The sequence below is a fragment of the Nasonia vitripennis genome, chromosome 1, assembly GCF_009193385.2.
Source record: "Nasonia vitripennis strain AsymCx chromosome 1, Nvit_psr_1.1, whole genome shotgun sequence".
Taxonomy (NCBI): domain Eukaryota; kingdom Metazoa; phylum Arthropoda; class Insecta; order Hymenoptera; family Pteromalidae; genus Nasonia; species Nasonia vitripennis.
The window spans coordinates 32,449,016-32,472,686 of record NC_045757.1 but is presented as its reverse complement, the minus strand read 5'-3'; the positions used below and the strand labels follow the sequence as shown (position 1 = coordinate 32,472,686).

The 23,671-nt window shown below is 39.6% G+C and overlaps 5 protein-coding genes and 1 long non-coding RNA gene across 8 annotated transcripts; 3 read left to right on the top strand and 3 right to left on the bottom strand.

Annotated features, from left to right (window-relative positions):
• The first annotated feature begins 2,537 nt into the window (after nucleotides 1-2,537).
• On the top strand, nucleotides 2,538-6,583 carry LOC100118876 (kynurenine--oxoglutarate transaminase 3-like). Of its 2 annotated transcripts, XM_016990113.3 has the most exons (9): nucleotides 2,538-4,071; nucleotides 4,183-4,243; nucleotides 4,323-4,402; nucleotides 4,487-4,637; nucleotides 4,707-4,943; nucleotides 5,084-5,321; nucleotides 5,560-5,726; nucleotides 5,847-6,188; nucleotides 6,273-6,583. In XM_016990113.3, exons 2-9 carry the CDS (start codon nucleotides 4,196-4,198, stop codon nucleotides 6,330-6,332), a joined length of 1,323 nt encoding a protein of 440 aa, XP_016845602.1. In that variant the 5' UTR covers nucleotides 2,538-4,071; nucleotides 4,183-4,195; the 3' UTR covers nucleotides 6,333-6,583. The 2 variants fall into 2 exon arrangements, with proteins under 2 accessions (XP_016845602.1, XP_001602749.2); XM_001602699.6 differs by having other exon boundaries at nucleotides 2,538-4,243.
• On the bottom strand, nucleotides 5,313-10,969 carry LOC116738661. Its single transcript, XR_004345252.1, has 3 exons — nucleotides 10,743-10,969; nucleotides 5,827-6,044; nucleotides 5,313-5,735 (listed from the first exon to the last, which is right to left on the bottom strand). It is a non-coding gene; the product is annotated as an uncharacterized LOC116738661 (long non-coding RNA).
• LOC100118836 (splicing factor 3A subunit 2-like) lies at nucleotides 7,227-8,990 on the bottom strand. Its single transcript, XM_031921164.2, has 2 exons — nucleotides 7,860-8,990; nucleotides 7,227-7,769 (listed from the first exon to the last, which is right to left on the bottom strand). Exons 1-2 carry the CDS (start codon nucleotides 8,913-8,915, stop codon nucleotides 7,497-7,499), a joined length of 1,329 nt encoding a protein of 442 aa, XP_031777024.1. The 5' UTR covers nucleotides 8,916-8,990; the 3' UTR covers nucleotides 7,227-7,496.
• On the top strand, nucleotides 10,242-13,465 carry LOC100118805 (T-complex protein 1 subunit delta). Its single transcript, XM_001602641.4, has 7 exons — nucleotides 10,242-10,619; nucleotides 11,211-11,353; nucleotides 11,430-11,777; nucleotides 11,861-12,022; nucleotides 12,103-12,447; nucleotides 12,524-12,775; nucleotides 12,853-13,465. Exons 1-7 carry the CDS (start codon nucleotides 10,523-10,525, stop codon nucleotides 13,096-13,098), a joined length of 1,593 nt encoding a protein of 530 aa, XP_001602691.1. The 5' UTR covers nucleotides 10,242-10,522; the 3' UTR covers nucleotides 13,099-13,465.
• Nucleotides 13,458-17,583, bottom strand: LOC100118765 (N-acetylgalactosaminyltransferase 7). Its single transcript, XM_001602609.6, has 11 exons — nucleotides 17,369-17,583; nucleotides 16,892-17,071; nucleotides 16,612-16,820; nucleotides 16,373-16,539; nucleotides 16,083-16,290; nucleotides 15,817-15,993; nucleotides 15,319-15,562; nucleotides 15,020-15,241; nucleotides 14,845-14,943; nucleotides 14,648-14,773; nucleotides 13,458-14,556 (listed from the first exon to the last, which is right to left on the bottom strand). Exons 2-11 carry the CDS (start codon nucleotides 17,048-17,050, stop codon nucleotides 14,416-14,418), a joined length of 1,752 nt encoding a protein of 583 aa, XP_001602659.1. The 5' UTR covers nucleotides 17,051-17,071; nucleotides 17,369-17,583; the 3' UTR covers nucleotides 13,458-14,415.
• Nucleotides 17,584-17,687: 104 nt separating this feature from the next.
• On the top strand, nucleotides 17,688-20,779 carry LOC100118730 (rRNA-processing protein FCF1 homolog). Of its 2 annotated transcripts, none has more exons than XM_032601825.1 (6): nucleotides 17,688-17,788; nucleotides 17,883-18,578; nucleotides 18,688-18,770; nucleotides 18,855-18,926; nucleotides 19,001-19,310; nucleotides 19,591-20,773. In XM_032601825.1, exons 2-6 carry the CDS (start codon nucleotides 18,576-18,578, stop codon nucleotides 19,732-19,734), a joined length of 612 nt encoding a protein of 203 aa, XP_032457716.1. In that variant the 5' UTR covers nucleotides 17,688-17,788; nucleotides 17,883-18,575; the 3' UTR covers nucleotides 19,735-20,773. The 2 variants fall into 2 exon arrangements, with proteins under 2 accessions (XP_032457716.1, XP_016837497.2); XM_016982008.3 differs by lacking the exon at nucleotides 17,688-17,788 and having other exon boundaries at nucleotides 18,000-18,112; nucleotides 18,276-18,578; nucleotides 19,591-20,779.
• Nucleotides 20,780-23,671: the final 2,892 nt, after the last annotated feature.

Here is a 23,671-nt window from a genome sequence, read left to right as displayed (position 1 = left end):
ATAAAAGATGCAAATATTAGCATTACAGGAGGAATCCAATACAGGTATCCGGAAGTGTTGCCTATCTCGAGTTTGATCAAATGCACAACTATCGCGATTACTAGGTAAGCAGATCCAGCTCCGATGTGAGATGTGAACAGAAGCTTCCTTTTTCCAAGTGTGTTGATGCTGAACATGCAAGCGATCGCTCCAGCGATGCAGCCGATTTTACAAATTGCTCCGGCTATGTAAATATCAAACGGTGTCTCGTTCATTCGAAATATAACGACGTTATAAGTTTCGATGACTTCGCTGCCACTTAGCTTGAACATTATCGAGATGTAAAAGATGATACACATTGGTATCCACAACGATTTTTCCATGCAAGGTTTGAGTAAAGCTATCAGTGACTGCTTCTCACTTTTGTTATCTTTGCTCGTTTCCTTTGCATTCGCTTCTTTTAAAGTTAGAAATTCATGTCTTATACTTGCAAGCCAATACGGGCTATCAGACACAAAAAGCATTCCCAAAAATCCCATTGTGCAAAAAATTGCAATGATAAAAGCGATGATTTTCCACTTGCAAAATTGGCTCATCAACATTGTGGAGATCAGTGCTCCGAATGATATGCACAGATAGATACTAGTAGTGAGTGGACTTCTCAAATGTGGTTAAGCGATTTCTGTAATGTACATTGTGCCGTATAGAATAGTCGATGGTATCATGAAAACTATGAAAGCCTGAGCAACTAAAATCATCATGGCATTCGTTGCATAATAGAATATTATATGCACGAGGTACTATAGACAATGGAAGCGACCAATAATACCATTCGACTACCTATAATGTGGCTTAGTAAACTAATTAATAAAGTACCAACTGGATTTATGAAAATATAACTTGCTGCAAAGTAAATAATTCGGATTATTCACTCAACTTAATGATTTTTATTGATAACATTTTAAATACGATTGAAAATATACCAAACCATGACAGTTCATCTTTTGTTATCTCTATTTTTGATTTTTTTTTTGTGACAGTTCTGCAAGCAGTAGTGTAGTAAATCCAGTTAAACAACCATACGAGAACGCGATTAAATTGCTTAGTATAGTAACAGTTATTTAAGATCCTACATTTCGGATCTTCAAACTTTTCTTATTTGGTATGTATGAAACTTCATTGTTTCTGTAAATAAAGACATGTTATTTATTTTGTTATTTATTTACGACATGTAGGTGCATTTTATAATATATACAATATGTAAATTCAAAGCTTTTTTGAAAGTAGATGATAATATTTATCTATCTGCAAAATAACTTTTTAAAAAAGTTTAAGCTGCTTGAATTGAATAAAAAAATGGCTTTTCCTATGGATTTATTACAAGTTTAATATTAAAAGACAGCTTTGTACTCACCTTTTTTCTACTTGATTAACATTAGTACCTAATTGCATTGCTTCAAATTAACAAATGAAATAGTCTTTCCATTGTGTGTTTTTATTAATGTCATAATCACAGATTCGGCCATAATTATTTTTATTATTTATAGATTAGTAAATCGTAATGTCTCGCACGTTACGCGATAACAGTTATAAAAAATATTAGAATAAATTCTAAAAAGTATTAGTACTTTTTCCCGCTGCTCCTTTTTCTTATAAAGATGGAAAATATTTTGAAAATGATAGTTTTAAAAATTTTGAAGATAATTGAAAAATCTACTAAAAATGATTTTATATGTACAATATATACGATTGTTTATAAAATATATTTATAGATGATTACATATAATAGGGAGGTGGCAAGGAGGTCGTTGTGCTTATCGATTTTCGGTTCAACTTTTTGGTGGAAAAGGAGTTGTCCGCTCTTTTTTGCGGGCCTTCAGAATATATGATTGTAAAGGCAATCGATAAAAAAAATAACTCGGAAATATTGGAGTGGATTTTATCGATAACGAATCCAGTGCAACAAAAATCGTTAACCGAGAATACCTGAAATTGTCTAAGGATCCAAAATGACTGATCAATGCTATTTAATATTTTTTATTTTATTATTACATTAAAAATGCTCTACTGTGAAAGTTTAAGAGAATTTTAGTTACTCACTATAATGATTTCGTTATAAACTTTACAAATGATGGTTATATTTAAGTTACTTTTGGCAAATATGAACAAAACTATAATTCTTACTCTGGCAGTTAATTAGCTTGAAGTCTTTCCTTTTTACTGTATCTTATTGAAGTAGTCAGTTTTGTTTGGCTCATACACCATTTGTTATTTTATTAATACAAGCCTGCTAGTAATGATTTTCCAATTCTAACCTCGAATCGCCATTAACCACGTGCACCTGTGTCGTATTATTTCACCAACTATCTTCGGAAGAAAATAGTTAAGAATACTCAACCTAAAAACTGCCAAAGAACTAGGATAAAAAGCGTTACATCTTGTAACAAAAACTGACAAAGAAAACTACCAAGTTCTGAGATTGACAACCTCAGAACTTCCAAATAACTTGGATACCGTTTCTACCAGGGTGGGGACGACTGTTACACCTTCTATTCTAGACTTCGACGTACAGCTGTGGAAAGCCTCGAAAGGGATTCTCCAGAATGATAAGGTGCAAAATTTGATTGAGGAAAACGATGACGAATTAATCGTCGTGCGCTTGTGTGTGATAAGGAACTCGATATAGTGTCGTGCAATTTGTGACTGAGGCACGACAGCGAGAAGATGAATCAGGTTCGCGTTCGGTACTGTTTTTAAAATGCAGCATATAGAGCAGATAGATATTCGATAAAACGTTAAATGACATCATGTGCTTCTGATGATTTTAGAGAATTCGCAATTTCACCACAATTAAAACAAAAGAATATATCGATTCGAAATTCGAATGAAATAAAGTGATTTTGGTATTTTCAAAAAAGTGTTAGTGCAGTGTAAACAAATGGGCGTGTATGTGCATGCGTATACAGCGTGTGTCGTATGAGTGCATCTGTGCGCATGTGAAGAAGCCCAAGGTCAAAAAACGCACGACATTCTAGAAGCCCGCACCAGTGTTTTCAGTGTACCAGTTTTATAGTCTATTTAGAGACTTATCCAAAGTTGTTAGGAATTATTTATAAATAATAATCATTGATTTCAAGACAAAATTTATATTTATCTATAGCAAATATCTTTTACTTAAAGCATTCGACATTTTCTTGACTTATACGCGAGATTGGCGCTTTAACATACGAGACAAACAAAGATATTGTGAATCTTTGAACAAGAGATTTTCATCAAAATTTTTCCTCGAGTATTGAAAAAAGTAGGTGCTCGTGTTACTTTTTCGTATTTGCTAATCTGATTACACCACCAGCGAAGCCTATACATTATATTGTATAGTACCTACTTCCCCAAACGCTTATCTACCGAGAACAATACGTACGATAAGGGGATTCACACAAAACATATGTTTCTTTTTTTTCATACTTGGAAGAGGATAAAATCACATATTTGCAAATTACTATTTAGCATTTCGTTTATTCGTGTCAATCGTATTATTTAAAAATAAGTTTAAACATATGAATAGTCAAATTTTGAGGTTTATACTATAAATGCATCGCAATAAAATCGAATAAACAGAAAGATAATAGAAAAATACTCGGCATTATTATTACGAGTACCGTAAACTTCGTTGCTTAAATAATCATTTACACTTCGTGTACGACCTAAAGCTTCTTATTTTTTATTATTGGTCTTCATACTTAGAATCTCAGTTCTCTTCAATTTACTCCTTTTCAAAATATTGGATTTTGCTATCTAATGGTATAATTATTATTATTATAATTATACGTTTGACAGTTTTAATTGAACAACGTTTCGCACTGTAACTGCCGTAATACATGTATAGTTATATATACCCGGAAAAATGTAGGTGGTCGAGTCAAGGTGGAGCACAACAGCCGAGCAGCGGTATAGAAGCGCTCGGTATAAGTATAAAAGCTTCTGAGTTCGATCAGATCGATATCACTTGACGCTTAATCTCGTGCAGTCAACGGATGCGCGGCTGCCGTGAGAATCGGTGTAATAACAACAGACGAGTGATCGAGACTTGAGGTAATTAAAGCGAGCGCGCGTTATCGGGCAACGAACGATTTTTTTTCCGCGCATCGATTTGCACGGCATTTTCCTCTCGGTGAAATTCGAACGCGTGATTTATTGCTGCAGGTTTATTCCCGCGATGTGTCAGAAAACGGGTAGGATGCTAGCGTACGCCTTTTTAATATTGGTAAGTTGTGCAGAAGTTCAATCCTGCAGTATGATGGTTGAATATTTTTGAAATTAATGAAAGCTCGATCACCGTTTAGATGGTGACTTGGATCTCCGAGTCCCATGCCAACAAGTTTGACTTTCCCGCTCACCTCGTCGGTACGAACTCTTCTGTCACGTAAGTTTCTGATATTTCGTTTTCGACACAATCAACATTTTTCCGTAACAGCTTTAATGCTTAATTTAATCTTTTAAAATCAAGGGATGGCTTGGAGTCTTTCATCGAACAATACAACCCAGTCGATCTTGGAGTAGACATGCTGGACGAAGAGGCTCCGATGCACATAAAAGAAGCTCTGGTCAACGCGACGCTATCCCACGATCCTATTATCAATCAGATGATACCCTATAAGGTGAGTTGAAATTTTTAGCGAATTTTTTCAAAACCGCCGATATGACAATTTTAAAACTGTTGGGCACAGCCTCTGCCGAGATTCGCGAGAGCCTTAGCCAAGTTCTACTCGCCACTGCTTGGTCGCGAGGTGATAGCAGAGGAAGAGATGATCGCGACGGTAGGTGCGACCGGTGGAGTCTTCGACGCGATCCAAGGTCACACGTCGCCCGGAGACGAATGGATCATCATCCAGCCAGCCTACACCATGTACGTGCCCATGATTAAAATGGCTCACGGTGTGTCCAGGTACACCAACCTCATATTGGTGAGCATTTGAATCGCCCTACATTATCTATATCCATTAAAATTTCAAAAAATTAGAATTTTTTCAATGAGCCCGCATGTTTTCGAGTTTCCTCGTACAGTGATGACTTTTCACGTTGAAATTGCTGGATCTGCTTCTAGAGGAAAAAGAGCGGCAAGATCTCGAGTCAGGATTGGGTACTCGATCGAGAGCAAATGGAGAGTCTGTTCAACAACAAGACGAAGGGAATCATATTGAATAACCCTTTGAACCCTTTGGGTAAAGTCTACACGCTCGAAGAGCTTATGTTCATTGCAGGACTCGCCAAAAAGTACGACACCCTCGTCGTGTCCGACGAGGCACACGAGTTCATCACTCACAAGCCGCACATTAGAATTGGTAAGTTAATTTTTATTAAGTTCATCGAAACTTTCTAATTATATACACGCTCTCGCCTGATAACAGTTGGAGATTGAAATGGTTTAATTAATCGATTTAAATCAGTGATGTAATGCTTCGTTTCAATCATCGTAATCAGCTCTAATTTCCGAGTAGTGTAGCAAGGCTGATTTCACAAAATAGGTTGAAATTTTGGAAAATTTATCCGATTACTTGATCGACTATATTTTTATTGCAGCGTCTTTACCTGGAATGTGGGAGCGAACCATTGGTATCGGATCCTCGAGCAAATCCTTCAACGTAGCTGGTTTCAGAGTCGGTTGGGCCTACGGTTCGGCCAACATCCTCAATAATCTCAAGGCTGTTCACGCGAGAGCTGCCGACTGTGCTCCGTTCCCGCAACAGGTGTGTAAGCTGTTGAATATTAATTTGAAAATTAAAAATATCTCTTTTACCTGAGAATAAAAATATTAAATATTAAATAACTCATATTCAAGAGACTAACCAACGATTTACTAATTACAGCAAGCATTAGCCGTTGCTTTCGAGCAAGAATTACGTGACATCGGCAACCCCAACTCGTTCTTCGAAAATCACCGTCGCGACATTCTCATCAAGCGTAACATGATGGTTGAGGCTTTCGAGAAGGCTGGCATGAGACCGATCGTACCCGACGGCAGTTTCTGTCTCATCGCTGATTGGACCACGCTGAAAAGTAAACCGCTGTGGAAGACAAAAGACGCAGGGTTGGATTTCGTCAAGTGGCTCGTCAAGAACGTTGGGGTATTCGGCCTGCCTGTGTCGTCTTTCTATTCTGAGGGACACGAGTATCTCGGGGAGAACTTTGTAAGATACTGCTACCAAAAGGTACGAATTTTTTACCTTTCTCAAAGAGATACAAAAGTAATATTTATTTTTAAAAATGTATCCATGGCGCGTTTTACATTTCAGAGTTACAAAACGATCAATACTGCTGTGGAGAAGTTACGGAAATTGCAAAAGTACCGGTAAATCTTAGGATTCAATTAAATATAGAAAAATATTGAATGACTCGTTTCTATGCTGATGTTGATTTTACAATCGAGTACCTTTACGTTAACCTACCTTTGTAGTTAAGGAGTCATTCGGTTGTATATACGTATTTATTAATTCATGTTGAATATATATATGTAATGTATAAAATGTACCGAGGAAGAAAAAATATATAATAGATTAATTGTAAATAAATATAATAAAAATAAATACAAGATAAAGTAAAAAAATGGTTTTGACCCGAGTGCGGGATCTCTCACCAGCAGTGAAGCAGCCGACAATTCGCCACCCATCGATGCCGCTACCGCTCCTGGCTGCTGGTGGCGATGCCGAATAGCGGATTTTCGTTCCAAAAGACATATGAAGGAATCAGTTGACTTCTTCCTCGGCCCTCTTGAGCTTAGCGTATCCCAATTACACTGTTACATTAATCGCTCACGAAAACTTATCCTACAATCTGCATCTGCATTGATGCTTTCACGGCTTATACGGAACATACCGTTGTTTTATTATAGCTATTTTTGTACGCGTTGATTTGCCGACCCCGAGATCTGCAGCTATGCGTCTGGTCGGATTTTGTAAATCGTATTGTAAACGAAAGCACAAATTTGAATTTGTTTTTCTTCTGGCAATTGTTTTGTTGGAAACGAACACTTAGTATGACAGACAACAGCGAAATCAGTTTCTTAAATTTGCGGTCTATATTAAGTCTCCACAGAGCTGAAAACTTTCCTATGGAAGCTTACTTTTCAACGAGGATGCGAAATCCTCGTTTTTATATAGTATTTGTGAGTGATTGCGGTGAGAAGGAAAGGTGCGAGTGAAAGTGATCAATATTCGTTATTGCCATTCAGGAAATGAAGGTTCACAAAATAGAATTAAAATTGATTAATTTTATTCATAAGGCATGCGGTGATATAAAAAGTATAAAAAAAGAGGTTTGTAACACTAACAACAGTTGTACAAAAATCACTCAAGGACTGCCAGCCCTTGTCTTACTTCTCATCGAGTACGACGTTCTCGACATTCTTCTCCAATGCTCTAATTCTTCTCTTCATTGTTTCCCTCCTTGCTCTGTTTCTTCATGGCTTCGAAAAAGTCGCTCCTGGACAGAGGTCCCTCGTGGGGCTTTTCTTCAGCCGTCTACTCCGGTTGACCAGAAGCTTCGGCTTCCTGCTCGCGACTGAGCCTCAGACCCTGTGGCATAATCTGTGCCGAGTTACCGAAGCTGTCCTGCAGACAGTCGGCATTGCTGCGAAGCATACCAGGGTATATGCCTCTGTGCATCGGATAGCCGCGTATCGGGTAACCGTGCATACCACCCATTCCATGCATTCCCATCGCTTGTTGCTGGTAAATGACTTGATGGTGGTTGACGTTCGACAGCGGGCGAACAAGTGGCACGTAGCGCATATCCTGCAATCCAGGTGGGATCCAAGATTGTTTTAGTGTATTGTGTGAACTAGTAATGATTTATTAATAAACAAAATGTGATAATCATCTAACCATCGATTTGCCTGCCATGGATGGGCTGCCCGAGTCAGAGGATACCATCATCATTGGACTGCCTGGTTGTTCAGACATGATCATTGGGCTACTTGGCTGACCAGACATCGCGATCATCGGGCTCCCTGGTTGTTCGGGCTGGGCATTTCTCTGAGAGGATCCGTCGGTGGACTTGGCTAAACTGCTGGTGCACGTGCATTCAATTCCATTTAGGTGATGAGTTCCGTGGAGACCTTCAGGTCCGTAAAGTGGCACAGCTCCGTGATGGATTCCGTGATGCTGGAGTGGCGATGGACGAATGACGTGGACGAGGGACGGTGTGTGTGCTGGAGCGATCCCAGCTCCACTATTGGTGTGCAGTGGGATAACCGTTGGGTTGATGCCACCTGCCCCAGAAAACGGGCTGACGTGGACGGTGGGAGTGACTCCGTGTCCGGTGCTCGGAAGGGATCCACTAGGCAGGTGAAGAACGTTGATGGACGGGGCAGCAGAAGATTCAGCGTTCGTATGGACGGTGTAAATTGGGTTGCTGGATGGCACGTGGAGGAGTGCTGGCGCTTGTGGAGCACAGTTACCAGTCGGAACGTAGACGATCTCACGGGGTGGTTGAACGTAGAATGCAGCCATCTCAGGCTCGCATGGCACTTGGAACTTGTATTCCTCGGGCTGTTGCTGCGGGACAGGCGCTGGAGCTGGTGGTGGTGGTGGTGGTGGAACCGGCTCCTGAGGTTCCGATGGTATTGATGCCGGTGGTGGCAGCGGGATCGGCCTGTTGTTGAGCTCGTCGCAGTCTACCTGCGTCGGCTTGTCCTGGTGAAATTCTACGCAGAACTTCGTGGTTTGCTTCTTGGCCCGGTCAACACTTTCACCAGCTATCTCCGCTAAGGCCGCATCGCTGAGTTTGGTCGGTTCGTCGAGTCTCTGCTCGACGGGCTCGATGGCTTTAGGTGCCAGACTGTCGGAGATGGACTTCTTCTCAAGCTTCCTCTTGGCAGGGACCGCCAGGGCAACGCCCACGAGGACCAGGAGTAGCGTGGTTGAACTTAGCAGACGCATGGCGAACTGTGTGTCACTGATACCGGCTCTCGACGCTGCAGGAGAACACTGACAGACACCGTTTGCTACCGGACGCTATTTAAAGTTGTATCGAAAGCGAGCAGATTTTTCGGCTGACGCGGGCCAATTTGTTGCAATACATGTTCCTGGTAATCATCCAACGCATCATGAGCTTTGCTTATACGTCGATTGTTTTGGCGTGAGACGGTAGGGGACATCGGGTTACGCGAATTTCGCAAGTTACGCATCGTCGAGAGGGCAGGCTGTGTTTAGAAAAATTCGATTTCGAGAGCGATTTATTTGTTTTCCGATCTTGTTGTTTCTTTCGTAATCGAAAATACCTGCACGGTTTCTCAAGATGTTCGATCGTTTCAGATTGATTCAATTGGTTTCATCGCGTGATGACATAACTGCATTGTTCTAAAACTTGCGCTCAGCAAAATGGCTTCGGTTCTTGCATGAAATAATATGTGAAAATATATTTTTTGGGAAGTCATGATACTTGTATTGTTTGCGTTTGTAAGATGTATTCCAGTTTTAAAATAAAGTCCGTATCACCACTATAGCATAATTTTGAATAATTTTAACGCCATTGTTTTTTGAAATAATTTATCAAATTTTTGCTTGAGTCCCCATCACTAAAAGTTTGCAATGTTTCACTTACATAGTGACCCAGTAAACGCTAAAGCTAATTTCCTTCACCAATTAAATGCTGAGACATTGCATTCCAAAAATATTCGTGGTGTTGCGCAATTCACTATTTATACAGCTCTTAAGTTATTCCAATTGACTTATTTCTGCTTATTAATTTCTATGTTACATAAGAGTATTTTAAAATTTTGTTCTGATTCACATGAATACGAAACAAATAAATTATTCGGACAACGATTGTTATAGGAGAAATACATGTTAATGGTTTCATTTTTATATTTCCTATGTATTTTTATTGCCTGGAAGAACGTAAAAGTTTTTGTCATCCCTTACAATATCTAAAAATCGCGCATTGACATACAACAATAATAAAGCCCTACAATAAATCGCATGCGATCGCACGTCGATCGAAAGTCTATACTTATTTAGGAAAACCGGGTAATAATTCCGGAATTTTCACTGATCATCAAAATTGACGTAAGTCTCTCGAGTGCTTCATCCGAAGAGCTAAAATTCTATTCCATACTCCAAAATCAACATTTATACAAGCATAATCCATGACACACCCTAATGCAATCAAAATATTCGAATCTCCCGCGCTTTATAGAGATGTCGCGACTCTCGCCGTTCAAAATCCACACCAACCGCGACGACTCTCTAACATCTCGCTAGTCTACGTCAAAATACCCTGACTTTTTTCCAGCCTAGTTCCAGCACGACTTTTTCCCATCTACACCTATCGCGTGCACCGTGTTCCCCAAAAATACAGGAGAGAGAATCTACCTCGTGCTGCGCGCGTGTGTGATATCTGCAAGGAGAAACTCCCTTTTCGACGAATTTTCACAACGATTGCACGTCCCTTCCTCGAAAACAGCAAACTCAGCCGTTAAGTTCGTCGACTCGATCAACCGATAATCTCAACGCGAGAAAAATCAAGCTTCCAGAGCAGAGATAAAATGACGGGAATGGACGGAAGACGCGGCAATCGCCAAGCTTACAAGGATAAGAGCAAGCCCACGGATATTCGTTTCAGCAACATCAATGCGGCTAAAGGTTCGTATTTTCGTCTAGAATTTGTCTCTTCGTGGTTTATTTTATTCTCGCGTTAAACCTGGTGTCTTTCGCGAGACTGTCGGTTCAGCCGCGACGGCTTTCGGGGTGCGACCGTTTACTTACGATGTGTGTTTCCAAGAGAGCCAATGCCGGACCTTTTATGGGCATGAGAGTGTTGCCGGTGTGGGTGATGAAAAAAGATGCTGCGGATGAGTGTTTTAGTGTTTGGCTGGAGAAAATTGTTGATTTTCGTTCCCGAGGGAGGCTGATTCGAGCCGTACTCGCGCTTGTTTTGAAACTTGAAAAAGTAATTTTAGGTTATACAGAGTTGGTGATTCATAGGTTATTCTGCTGTGTTGGTTCATTAAACGCTTGTCAATTTGTTCTTTATCGATCGTCAAATCGTTGTAAAACTTCAAGTATCGTAACTTTTATGTTGTGCTTCAACACTAAGTTTCTCTGTGTTTAATGACATCCAAAATTTATGTACTTCGTACATCGCTTGTAAGTTGCACAAAGAAACTCTTTGATAAGTCAGTAAATGCTCGTTGATTTGATGTGCAACATTGAGTTTTTATTTTCATTTGTTAGCTGTCAGCTATGCCATCAGAACCAGTTTGGGACCCAGGGGAATGGACAAAATGATCCAGGCTGGCAATGGCGAGGTCACGATCACAAATGATGGAGCAACTATCCTGAAGGAGATGAATGTTATCCACCCAGCTGCAAAAATGGTATCATTCACTCTACTATTAGAAAATATTCTCAATCTCTGTATACTTCTGTGGCTAATTCAATTTTGTCTTTTAGTTGGTAGAGTTGTCCAGAGCACAGGATATTGAAGCTGGTGATGGAACCACTAGTGTTGTCGTTATTGCTGGAGCACTTTTGGAAGCCGTGGAACGTCTGCTCCAGAAGGATATCCATCCTACTTTGATCAGCGATGCTTTCCAGAAGGCCTCTGCAAAAGCTGTCGAAGTTTTGATTTCTATGTCCAAAGCTATTGACATGACAAACAGAAGTGTACTAGTCATGACAGCGGCCACTTCTCTCAATTCTAAGGTTGTCTCACAGCACTCCAGTCTTCTTGCTCCAATTGCTGTGGATGCTGTTCTGAAAGTGACTGAGCCTGGCAAAGAACAAGCTGTTGATCTGAAGGTTTGTACTTGTATAGTAAGATTTCTTAAGTATAATTTTATGAAAAAATAATTGTTAATCATATGCCTTTTCACTTATCATAGGACATCAAGGTAATCAGGAAGTTGGGTGGCACAGTCGAAGACACAGAACTTATTGATGGAATAGTATTCACACAGAAGTCCTGCAACATTAACGGACCAAAACGTATTGAGAAGGCGAAAATCGGTCTCATTCAGTTCTGCATTTCTCCGCCAAAAACTGACGTAAGTGACCAATGGTTTCCGAGTATAAAATGCAAATACTATTTTATGATATTTTAAACAATATTTCATCAATTTATCAGATGGACCACAATGTCATTGTCTCTGACTACGCGGCCATGGACCGTGTACTGAAAGAAGAGAGGGCCTACATCCTCAATATCGTGAAACAAATCAAAAAGGCTGGCTGCAACGTTCTCCTTGTGCAGAAGTCGATCCTCCGTGACGCTGTTAGTGATTTGGCAATTCATTTCCTAGACAAAATCAAGTGCATGGTCATCAAGGACATTGAGAGGGAAGATATCCCCTTTATCTGCAAATCTCTCGGCTGCCGTCCAATTGCTTCTCTAGATCACTTCGTGGCTGAAAATCTTGTCAATGCTGAACTTTGCGAAGAAATCCAAACCGGAAGCTCCAAATTCGTTAAGGTATAAAGGAAATCATTGAATTTTTAATAAGTTATTCATTGAAGATTACCGCTACGAATACTATTAAATCTTGTAGATCACGGGAGCGCAGAACCAAGGAAAGACAGTAACTATCGTTGTGCGTGGTAGCAACAAACTCGTCCTCGAAGAGGCTGAGAGATCTCTTCACGATGCGCTGTGCGTCATTCGTTGTCTGGTTAAACAAAATGCCATTCTGTCCGGTGGCGGTGCTCCGGAAATCCAGATGTCCATGCAGCTTGGAGCTTACTCGAGAACTTTGACGGGTGTAGACTCGTACTGTATGAGGGCGTATGCTAATGCTCTTGAGGTCAGTTTGATGAATATTTCTCAACAATTATAATTTTTGATAACAACTTATATTAAGCTAGACCATTTTTATTGTAGGTGATTCCATCTACGTTGGCTGAGAACGCAGGGCTGAACCCGATCGCCACGGTGACAGAGCTTAGGAAGCGTCACGCTAATGGTGAGACCGGTACCGGTATCAATGTACGTAAAGGTACGATCACACGGATGTTTGAGGAGGACGTCGTGCAACCGCTGCTAGTATCAGTGAGCGCGATTACTCTTGCCACTGAAACCGTGCGCAGTATCCTCAAAATCGACGACATCGTCAACACGATGCAGTAGACGAGCGGATACTCAATTTTTGTATGATGAGAGAAAACTGAGAAGTATTTACGACACATGCTTTTTCAAGTCAGACACATGTAACTTTTTTTAACGAGAAATCGCTTAAGAAATCCCAAGTCGGAGATGTTTAAAGAGCAGTCGAATTTGCTGAGAGTGAAGCAAAAGGTTTTCGTCAAATTTCATTTGGGATTTTTATAGATGCAGTACACATTACACACACATACGCGCCCGTCATTTTTTTAAAGAACAAAATATGTATGCCGCAGCAATGATGAGACCATTGAGGTGAGATCGTTGAATTTTTGTATTGAGCCTTGTACGGTGAGATTGAAGAATTAAATAATCGAAAATCTATATCACAAAACTGTTTTTTTATTTCGCTTTTCCTATTATAAAAAATATCTCTTGTTTACAATCTCTTTCGCTTTCGGTAATTCACAACGGGTATTCCTTTTTACATTCTCATACTATGTATAACACACACTGTGGGAGAAAAGAGGTTTTTTACTATTTAAATAATTATAAAAAAATAATAATCTTTTAAAGTTTTCATGCTTAAAAATTGAAAAGCTATTTTTTAAAGTACATAGTATGAAGTATAAGATTATGCACTATGAATCACTTGATTCTAACATTGTGTATTACAAACATTTTATCTTAGTAAGTACCTATGTGACTTCTTAACTATCAGTTTGTAAAAATGGTACATATTGGAATGGTAATAAATTATACTTCCAAGCATTATTTTCGCCGATGGTTTCATAATTTTACAATCACCGATAATCTAACAATAAATTTTGATCTTTGATTTCCTACTTCCCTATCTACTTATAATTTTCAATTGCTAATCACACGACATGTATCATTTTTAATGATATATCTCAAATGCACAAGAATTTTAGATTTACTGGAGCTACATCATCAGAAATTCGTGTAAACTGTGTTTCAAGTTGTAAGGAACGATTATTTAAATGCATTTGATGTGGGAAATGCTTTATAGCACGCATTCTGTATTAAAATGAAAAAAGTTTATCTACACACAGTCTGTAAAAACCTTATTATCGAACAATCACCTCAGTCATTAAGAAGTACTATAAAAACTTGGTGTTTTATCAAGTTTTAAATAGTTTCAATGGCCCAATTATTATAAATATCTTAGTATTGCGATTTGCAAATTTTAAATAACTTTAGTGCTGACTGTAATTTCTCACACCGTGACATCCGTGTTTTAAGTATAATCGTACATGCAATCGTAAATGTATCCAAAGTTCTTTTTCTTAGTTTGACTGAGAAAAAGCCGCCAATTTTCATAATTTACCAGTTTGGACTGATTTGAACAAAAGTCCATTGCTGATATGCATTATTCATGTCACAAGGCATCAATGACAAATGGTGTGTCTGCGGGTGAAGAGCCATACATTTTTTATGCACTCTATGCAGAAGTGTTTTTGATTTCTGAAAGATACAAAATGAATTTGTAAGTGTTGTTTGATTTACTTTTTATATATCTCTTTTTATCATACAAATAAAGGAAAAAGGTACTTACTTCGTCATACTGCCAGGGTCCATCTACAGTTCCTAATCTACAGAAAGCCAATTTGACGCCTTGGCCATCAGCTTCTACACATCGCTCACCAACTCCTAGTTGTCCTTTTGCGTTTAACCGGATCAACTATAAGCAAATATTATGAAATCAATATTATTCTAAAAAAGTAAGAAATCGTTAAAAAATGTTTACGTTACCTGATTATTTCCAAACCCATGGCAGTGAGATGTGGCCATAAGATTAGGTGGAGCATGTCCCATGGTATCAAGGCACATTTGCGTGGCTACATTTTTCATCTACAGAAAAACGATAAAGTGCTTAATTTAAAACTATTACTAAAAATCCATACCAAAGTATATCTTAAGATTTTACCTCGCCCCAATGAATATTTGGTGGTAACTCTGGGAATTTGTCAAGAACGTCGTATGCAATATTATCCATAAACCATTGGAAGCTTTTGCATCCTTTTCTTCTTTTGAATTCCAACTGTTCTGTTATGTCTCCATGGTCTAACAATCGAGCAAGAGGTTCTCTTGTATAAAAGAATTCTTTATGCTTCTCATCAAACCACGTTTCAATAACACGCTTGTAATTCTAAAATTCGGATTTTAAAAATGAACAGAATGCTAAAATATCTTATATAGAATAAAATATAGAAAATTGTATCTTACTATTGTTATTAGAGGTCCCTTTTTCTTTTGGGCGAGTTTTCCGAAGTTGTAAGGCATAAAACCACGGTAAACGTGTCCTACATGGGAACAGGGCACCCACAGAATGCTGCCTCCACATTGCCAAATTTTAAATGATAATTCGAAATTTTCACCACCCCAAACGAGCAAGCCTTCATCATATCCTCCGAGAGACAAGAAGTATTCTCGGTTTATAGCGAATAAACCACCGGCATGCGTTGGAGATCTAAAAAACGTAGAATTTTTATCAAGCAGGGACAATCTTATCAATAGACATACTTATATTTTTTATATAATCTGAAGAAATGAAGTCTTCAAAATTGTGTCTCGTTTTAATTATCATTATGAAATATTAGCGATAAGATAAGAAAATTTAGATTATGTAGATAACTTAACATGAATTTTGAAAAAAAGAAGAAAATTTGACTTTTTGCATCATGACTATCTTATTAGAATTTGTTATTTAATGCATATGCATACCTATATGGTTCGCTGTTATGTTTCCTCGTTTTGGCTTCTCTCTGTGGTAACTCATTTTCCTTGTAAAGCATACCCCATTCAAAAATACCTCGATATAAGTGACCTTCTTGATAAACTGGTCTATATTCAAAAGTTTTGTGATCAATTCCATCAATTATAGGAACTGTCATTACTTTGCTGTAGAAAATTATGAAATATTGGTATTAGTGTTTACTTTATTTCAATCTTAACATGACAATATTTATAAAATACAGTGAATGCCTTACTTGTCTTCAGCTATTGGAGAAAGTAATGGTGGAAGCCAGTTGACATTTACTTCACAGTGAGCATCTAAGAAGACAATAACTTCTCCCTTGGCTTCTCTAGCACCACGAGATCTTGTACGAATTAAGCCTTCTCTTTCTTTATTTCTCAATAATCTTACTTTTGGACCCCACTGTTCAATATAAGATTCCAACTCACCCTTTAAGTTTTCTGAAAGAAAAAAAAATTAATCTAGATTAGAAACATAATAGATTTATTTTAAATTATATTTAATATGCAAAATTCAACTGACCTTTATCCGAAAAATCATCAACCAAAAGAATCTCTTCAAGGTATTGCGGTGGAGTCCTGTTAAGAACACTGTGAACAGTTCTCATCAGAACCGACCAACCCTCATTGTGGAAAACTATGATTACACTTGTTTTGGGCAAATTTTTAGAGTAATTCCAATGCTTGCATCTGTAACAACATTAACGTAACAAGTTAGTTTATTATCTAAGAATCAACTAAACTGCACTTTAAAAAACTCACTCATCTGGCCGTGTATCCGGTACTGATCGATCTAAGGATATTTCATCAGAGCACACAATATTCATGCCATACGCTGTCTCTGATTCTTGCACATCATTCTGTTGATCATCCCGTAATATATGAGGTTTTCCCTCTTCTCCTGGACCAGTCCTATGCTGAATTTCTGGCTCAAAATTACCTAAACCGCTTGTAAACTCAGGAGCATGGACCTAAAACATTGATTTACAAGTTTAAATTTGATGTCAATCAAAATAAGTTTTTAAGATACACAAATACCAACCTTTTGTTCTTTTATAAAACCTTTTAAGTATGAATGTATACCACCGCTATCTCCTGATCCGCTACGATTTGCCAATAAAAGATAGAAAATGAAAATTGTAGCTACAGCAGCCAAAATAAACTGGGTCAATCGACTTCTTCTTAATTGTACAATCCGCATCTTGCTGCCTTTAAGTACAAACTGAAAGAAGCACATTTACAATTACTACCAGGAATATAGCAATCTAACACAGAGAACCTACGTAGTTCAATCAAGCCTTGATTAGCCAATTAAAACAAAACTAGACTTAAAAATCAATTGGCATTAATCAGCTATAATCGAATCTTCAAAGTACAATTAAGTTCCACTGAATACATATTCTAACAATTGCGCAGTTTTACAAGAAAAAAATAATACAATGCAGCAGCTCTTGAAACCCCTTCACTCGATAAAGTGCAGCAACAACAAGAAAGCTATAGGTAAATAAACCAGACTCACCCGATTCTAAAAATAATTTGACTCTACAGTAGGTTACAGCGAGCCACTTCACAGCATCATAGTCTTACAGGTGTTGGTCCAGTGCACCATACCGACACGGCGTCGCCGACCAGGTGCGCGCGAAGCTGCAGTGGGCCGATTATTTTTATCGGGAAAAGTCAACGTGTCGCTGTCGACTAGCGGGAATCTGCCTCTCGTCCGTTCGCTCTCTTTATGCTCTCTATCTCTCTCTTCTTAGTACATACACTATCGCCCTCTCACAGTCGCGCACCGAAAGTCGATGATGATGATGAGACGAGCTGATCCACAGGTGTTGTTGGCGAGGCTTTGCGTGTGGTTGTGAGAGAGAAAAGAAGCCATAGGTGACGGTAATGTCGGAGGTTTCGCTTTGCGTCATTCGCGGAGGGTTGTAGTAGAGAGGTAAGTGGTTTCCGCCACTTAGGTAAGTAGTAGATTAAAATTGAGGGGCTCGTTATCTAATGAAGGTTAATTTTGCGATTGATTTGTTGTGCAGGTGCTCCGCGAGTACCGATACAGTAAGTAATAGGGTTGGATGTTTTGCTTTTTCCGGTTGGATTTTTGAGGAGACATTGGAGGAGAACTTAGTTGTTGGCATCAGTGTTGTTGACGAGAAATATACAGTTGATAGCTTATTTGTAAAGACAAAACACGGACATTTTTAAAACAAAAGTAAATCAATAACAGTGATAAGTATGGCCTCTTCACCGGCACGGCATGGTCAAGGTAAGCTGCACAGATTAACCTATAAATATTTTTTATAAATTATACTGAGTGCATATTACACTCATAAATCGGCATAAAATACAATTTTTACGCAAATTATGATCCCGAAATGATAAACTTCAAACTTTTGCGCCCAACGTATTTACATTATTGACCGTCGCAGGACGATCGTAATGACCAAGTCCCTCTCCATTATGTCCATGTAGTAGTATACGGTGAGCCAACTGAATGTATAGATATACTCTTGACACTCGAGCAAAACAATTTACCGAGGCGGTCACGGAGTCTGCGCACTGAAGCGTTTCCACTCTCCAGTGCTTTGCTCCCTGAGCCATGTGCTTTACGCTTGTAGACCAAGCGTGACATTCGTTCGCTTCGTTGCTGTAAACAAATGGATTTACAGTGTTAAAAAGTGGACACTCGAATTTCTTATTTGAATAAGTAGAACGAGACAGGCAGCAAAATGGTAAGTTTTAAGAGATTTATTTCACTAAACACTCGTTTAAAATGCCAAAATTTAGGTTATGTCGTGGAATGTTTATTTTCTTACTTTATCGATGAAATATTGTTTATAGGGAAAAGGCAAGAAGACTAGGAAGGTGGTCCTCCAGAGGTTTGCACAGATGAAAAAGATGATCAGTCCGAGCGATCCTAGAATGTAAGTAGTCGCAGTATGCTTAGCATACGTTGATTATAGAAGTTGGATGAACAACACTAATTTGCAAATAATGTTTTTTTGCAGTAAGGATAGCAAACGAGCTCCTCCAAAAAAGAAGAAGCCAGAAGATCCAAATGAACTCAAAGTCAAGGAAGTGTAAGTACAACAATGAACTGAATATTTGTAATTTGGCCTTCATTAGCTAACAACGTTTCTTGTAATTTCCATAGACCTCAGCAGTCGTCTGCTCTGTTCTTCCAATACAACGAACAACTGGGTCCACCTTATCACATCATAGTAGATACCAATTTTATCAATTTTTCGATAAAAAACAAATTGGACGTCATACAGAACATGATGGAATGTCTTTACGCCAAGTGTATTCCCTATGTCACTGACTGCGTCATGGGTGAATTGGAAAAACTAGGTCAGAAATACAAGATAGCTTTAAAAATCGTCAAAGATCCGAGGTTCGAAAGAATACCTTGCATGCACAAAGGTACTTACGCTGATGACTGCATTGTAAACAGGGTAACACAGGTAAGACATGCATACTTTTTATCAATGGAGCTGGCAATAAACGAGTTTGAAAGGGATGTTCAACAGAAATTAAAAGCTAAAATCAAAAAAGTATTCCAAATATAAACAAGCCAATCAACGACTTGTTAAATTAAATGAAACAATTTCGCTGCCTTCTATCTCTTCTCACGGCGTGCAACCCTTATAAACTCAAAAACTTAAGCAGCTCCATCTCACTTCTCGTGAAGCACTGTCAGCCAACCGAGCGACTATTAACTTCCTGAAACTCTCGTCATTTCAGCACAAATGTTACATCGTGGCGACGAACGATAAGGATCTAAAGCGCAGGATCCGCAAGATACCAGGAGTGCCCATCATGTACGTGGCGCAACATCGCTACACCATCGAGCGGATGCCCGACGCATATGGTGCCCCGAAAACTTAAGACCAGCAACCATCGCGACAACCAGAAGAAGTCCTCCCTCTTTCTTTCTCTACTCTCAACCTCGATAATTAAACGTTTACTAAACGCACCGCTCGAAAAGTCCGCGGCGCGGAGAAAAACAAACGAACGGCAGCGGCGGCGGCGCATCCTGTAGTCGAGCATTAAAGAAACATTTTTATCATCGAAGAGCAGGAGCAGCGAGTGACTTTTGAGCGCGAGCGCTCTCGGGGAACAGGTTCGCGCGCACCTTTTCCCTCTCCTCTCTGCTTCTTCTCTCCTGAGTGTCTGCTGTCCCTGTGTGTATGTGTCTATATGCACGAGAGACATAAAGGAGAGGAGAGAGAGAGAGAGAGAGAGAGAGAGAGAGAGAGAGAGAGAGAGAGAGAGAGAGAGAGAGAGAGAGAGAGAGAGCGCGCAATTTCGCAGCGGGAGAAAAGGGCATTTAGGAAATTCCGAATAAAATTGTCCCGCGAGAGCGCGTATTATTTATTGTCGCGCTTGCGTTGTCGAGGCGAATAATCGCAGAGGAGAGAGAGAGAGAGAGAGAGAGAGAGGGAAGAGGAGGGAGAGGCGAGAGGAGAGGAGCGAATATAATCTCCTGACCCGCGGCGACATCGAAGACGGAAAGAGAGGAAGAGAGAGAGAAAGAGAGAAGCGCGAGCATATGCGTTGCTTTCTAGGAGGTCCGACGATCGTAACGAAGCCAAGAGTTTCTCGCCGGGCTTTTCTCCTCCGATCCTGATGCTGCTTCGGATTTTATTCAATGCGTTTCGCTGCAAATGTTATTATGGATTTTTTCGAGGAGGACGTATGTAATTGATGTCGATTCGTTACGTGTTTTAACGCGCTTAGCTCGCGCGAATTATAAATTTCGAAGGTGTTCGACGTAATCTCGCGGGATGAAAATTTTCTTTACACCGGCATTTCATTGCTTCGATCTTAATTGGTCAAACTGTAAAGAGAGGATTATGCTGCGCTGAACATTGTATTAGTGCCTACTTTGTACATGTTATAGATAATAAATATACTTTATACTAGACTTTTACTGCGGTTTACATATGTTTCGCGATTTTTTTTTATTTCTATATCTGACCATTCAATTCGTTGAACGCGCTTTTTACAACCCTGACGGAACATCGATTCCGCACAATACAACTATTCGCTAATCGCAAATCCTTCTAATTAGGCGAAAAAATTCCCATGCTGCATTAGCATTTTTTGCGCAGCGACAGCCGCGTCTTCATTAGAATATCACCGTAAAGCAGCGATGTAACGAGCGCTCGCTCGCGTGAGCGCGTAAGAAAATTAAGTCGACTCCCATTTGTTCGCTGATACGCATTAGAGTATCTGTAATCATCCTGCCGACGTGAAAATATCACCTCGACGGGCGTAACGACGTCCGGATTATTGCGTTATATAGTTTGAAAAAGAAAACTCTATATCTAAAATCGCATCGATAAAAAAAAAAAAAATGAATAATAAAGCATCGTCGACTCAACAACTTTGCGAAAAAAAGAGGATATCGCCACCCACTACCAGTCTTACAAGCCCGACGATAAACGAAGGAGAAACCGCAGACGTCGTTACACCTGACTTACGCCTCCCCGAATTCGCAGCCGCAAATCCTCGTAATGAAGTGAAAACGTTCGCGCCCCGTATATTTTCACTCAATTCCGTATAGGATTTCACTGCCGTGTATACTTATGTGTGTGCTCGCGCTGTCCGTCTACTCTCGCCGAAAAATATAAGTATAATCGTTCATCAGCTCTCGCGCCTCGCTTCCCATAAACCCGCGAAATTTAAAAGCGCTTTAAACGCTCGCACGCTTTACGCACACCCCGAAAAATCTCTCTCTAGCTTCACACGCAGCACAGCCTCGCTGCACATCATACGTGCGTATACATAAACATATTCTCCCCCCCCCCTCCTCGTCATATATTTCTCGCTCGGCTCTCTCGGCGTTCCGTTAATTCCGTTCTCTCTCTCTCTCTCTCTCTCTCTCTCTCTCTCTCTCTCTCTCTCTCTCTCATGGTGTAGTACGCCGCCGTCGAGCTCAGTAAATTATTTGATTCCGCTACAGAAGCGCCCGGGGCGAGTACGACAGGAGGAGGAGGTGGAGGAGAAGATAAAAACGGAGGAAGAGAGAGAGAGAGAGAGGATATACTCGCGAGCGCACGGTCTTTTGCGATTGGTATCGTCAGTGTCAGCTGCCCTTGCGCGCCGTTCTCTCGATGCGCTTCGGGCTCTGCATCTACTCTTTTCCTTGTCTCGCTTGCTCCGCACACTTTGTTCTACCCTTTTTACACACACACACACATATGCCGCCGCTGTTTTTGTTGTTATTACGATCGTTATTATTATTATTATCTCGTTTCGCAGATGTATTTTCTCGTTTTTTGCGCAGCGAGAGAGAGAGGGAGAGCAGTGCGCTGATCGATATGCAGAGTAGCGCCGTGGGGGGATCGCGAGAGTAATTCGGGAAATCGTCGAATATGACGGTAATTATGTATGCCGGACGCGTGTGTATACACCTATATGCATATTGCCCGTCGTGGTATGTTGTGTAGTCTGACGAGAGATCTCCTTCGAAAGGGGGTGAGAGAGGACGACGATAATGATGATGATAATGGCGAGATGGGCCCACCCGATGATCCTGATAATTTCATTACGACGACGACGAGAGCGAGCGATAGAACGTTTTTCGCGGCTGCGGCGTTTCTCTCTCGCCGGGAAGAGAGACAGAGATAGATATTTTTCGCGAGATTACGTACGAGGGAATTGACGGGTTTTGTGCGTATGGTTTTTCGGAAACTACAGGCTCGTCATGTAGTCTTTCGGCTGATGATAGGATGTGCAGTGTTATTATATTGCGATCGCGATTTCTTGATGATTGCGGCTAGCGAGATGACCCCCGTACATTTGAAAGTTGCCATATGGATGTATGAAGGTATTCCTGTAATATAAAGAGTGATCGAATCGTGGAGTGTATTGTTTCTTCTGGGAAATTAATGTGCAGACGTCTGATGCGTATGTATGTATGTCAAATTAATTATTATCATTACCCGCATGACACCGTGTTTTATGATTGCTATCGATAAGCTTTCAGTTGAGAACTGGACAATCTGTTATAGACGTTCGTTTTTAAACTTGCTGAATATAGGTATAAATGAATGTGCCGACGCGAATGACTCTCATTTACACGACTAATTGCGGGTATGAATTTATATAATTGCTGTACGATCGCGAATATATTTAAATCTGAATAATGCATTTTACACGACTTTTGAGGTGATATTTATTTTTATGAGATCCATCAATTTTGTTTGTTTATTGTGTATATTGTATAGTCGTCATCGAGCACTATCTGCTTTGTTCAGCCTGATATACTTGGGCCGCTCATGCTATAACTGTCTAAGTCTATACATATACTGATCCATGATTTTACTATAAGTGAGGCGACATGTGCCCATTATGGAACTTAATATATAACTTTCGATTAGCTTGCTGTTATAGGGGCTTTTGATGCTATGTACGGTGGTGTCCTTAATTTTACGAAATATCCAAATGAGAAGCATACTTGTAAAAGCCAATTTTTTTTTATATTGAAAAAGTGTCGCACAGCATGGAAACTATTACAATTGTTTGCTTTATGTGAAGAAATTTCGTTTGAGCCGTTTTACCCTTGTTTTTTTATCATTATTTCCAAAATGTATCGAAATCGATCGCAGTTTCTCTTCGACCTTCCCTCAAGGCATTTCCAGGCTAAACAAAGCTTTTATTAAAGCTATTGTAAGCGTTTAAAAGTCTTACATTAAAAAATGATACAATCACAATGGCAATCCTATGCTAAAACACGTTCGTAAAATACGGTTATACGACGGAACGGAGCAAGATTATAGGGCTAACTCTGAAATTTTTTGAAAGTTCAAACTGAAAA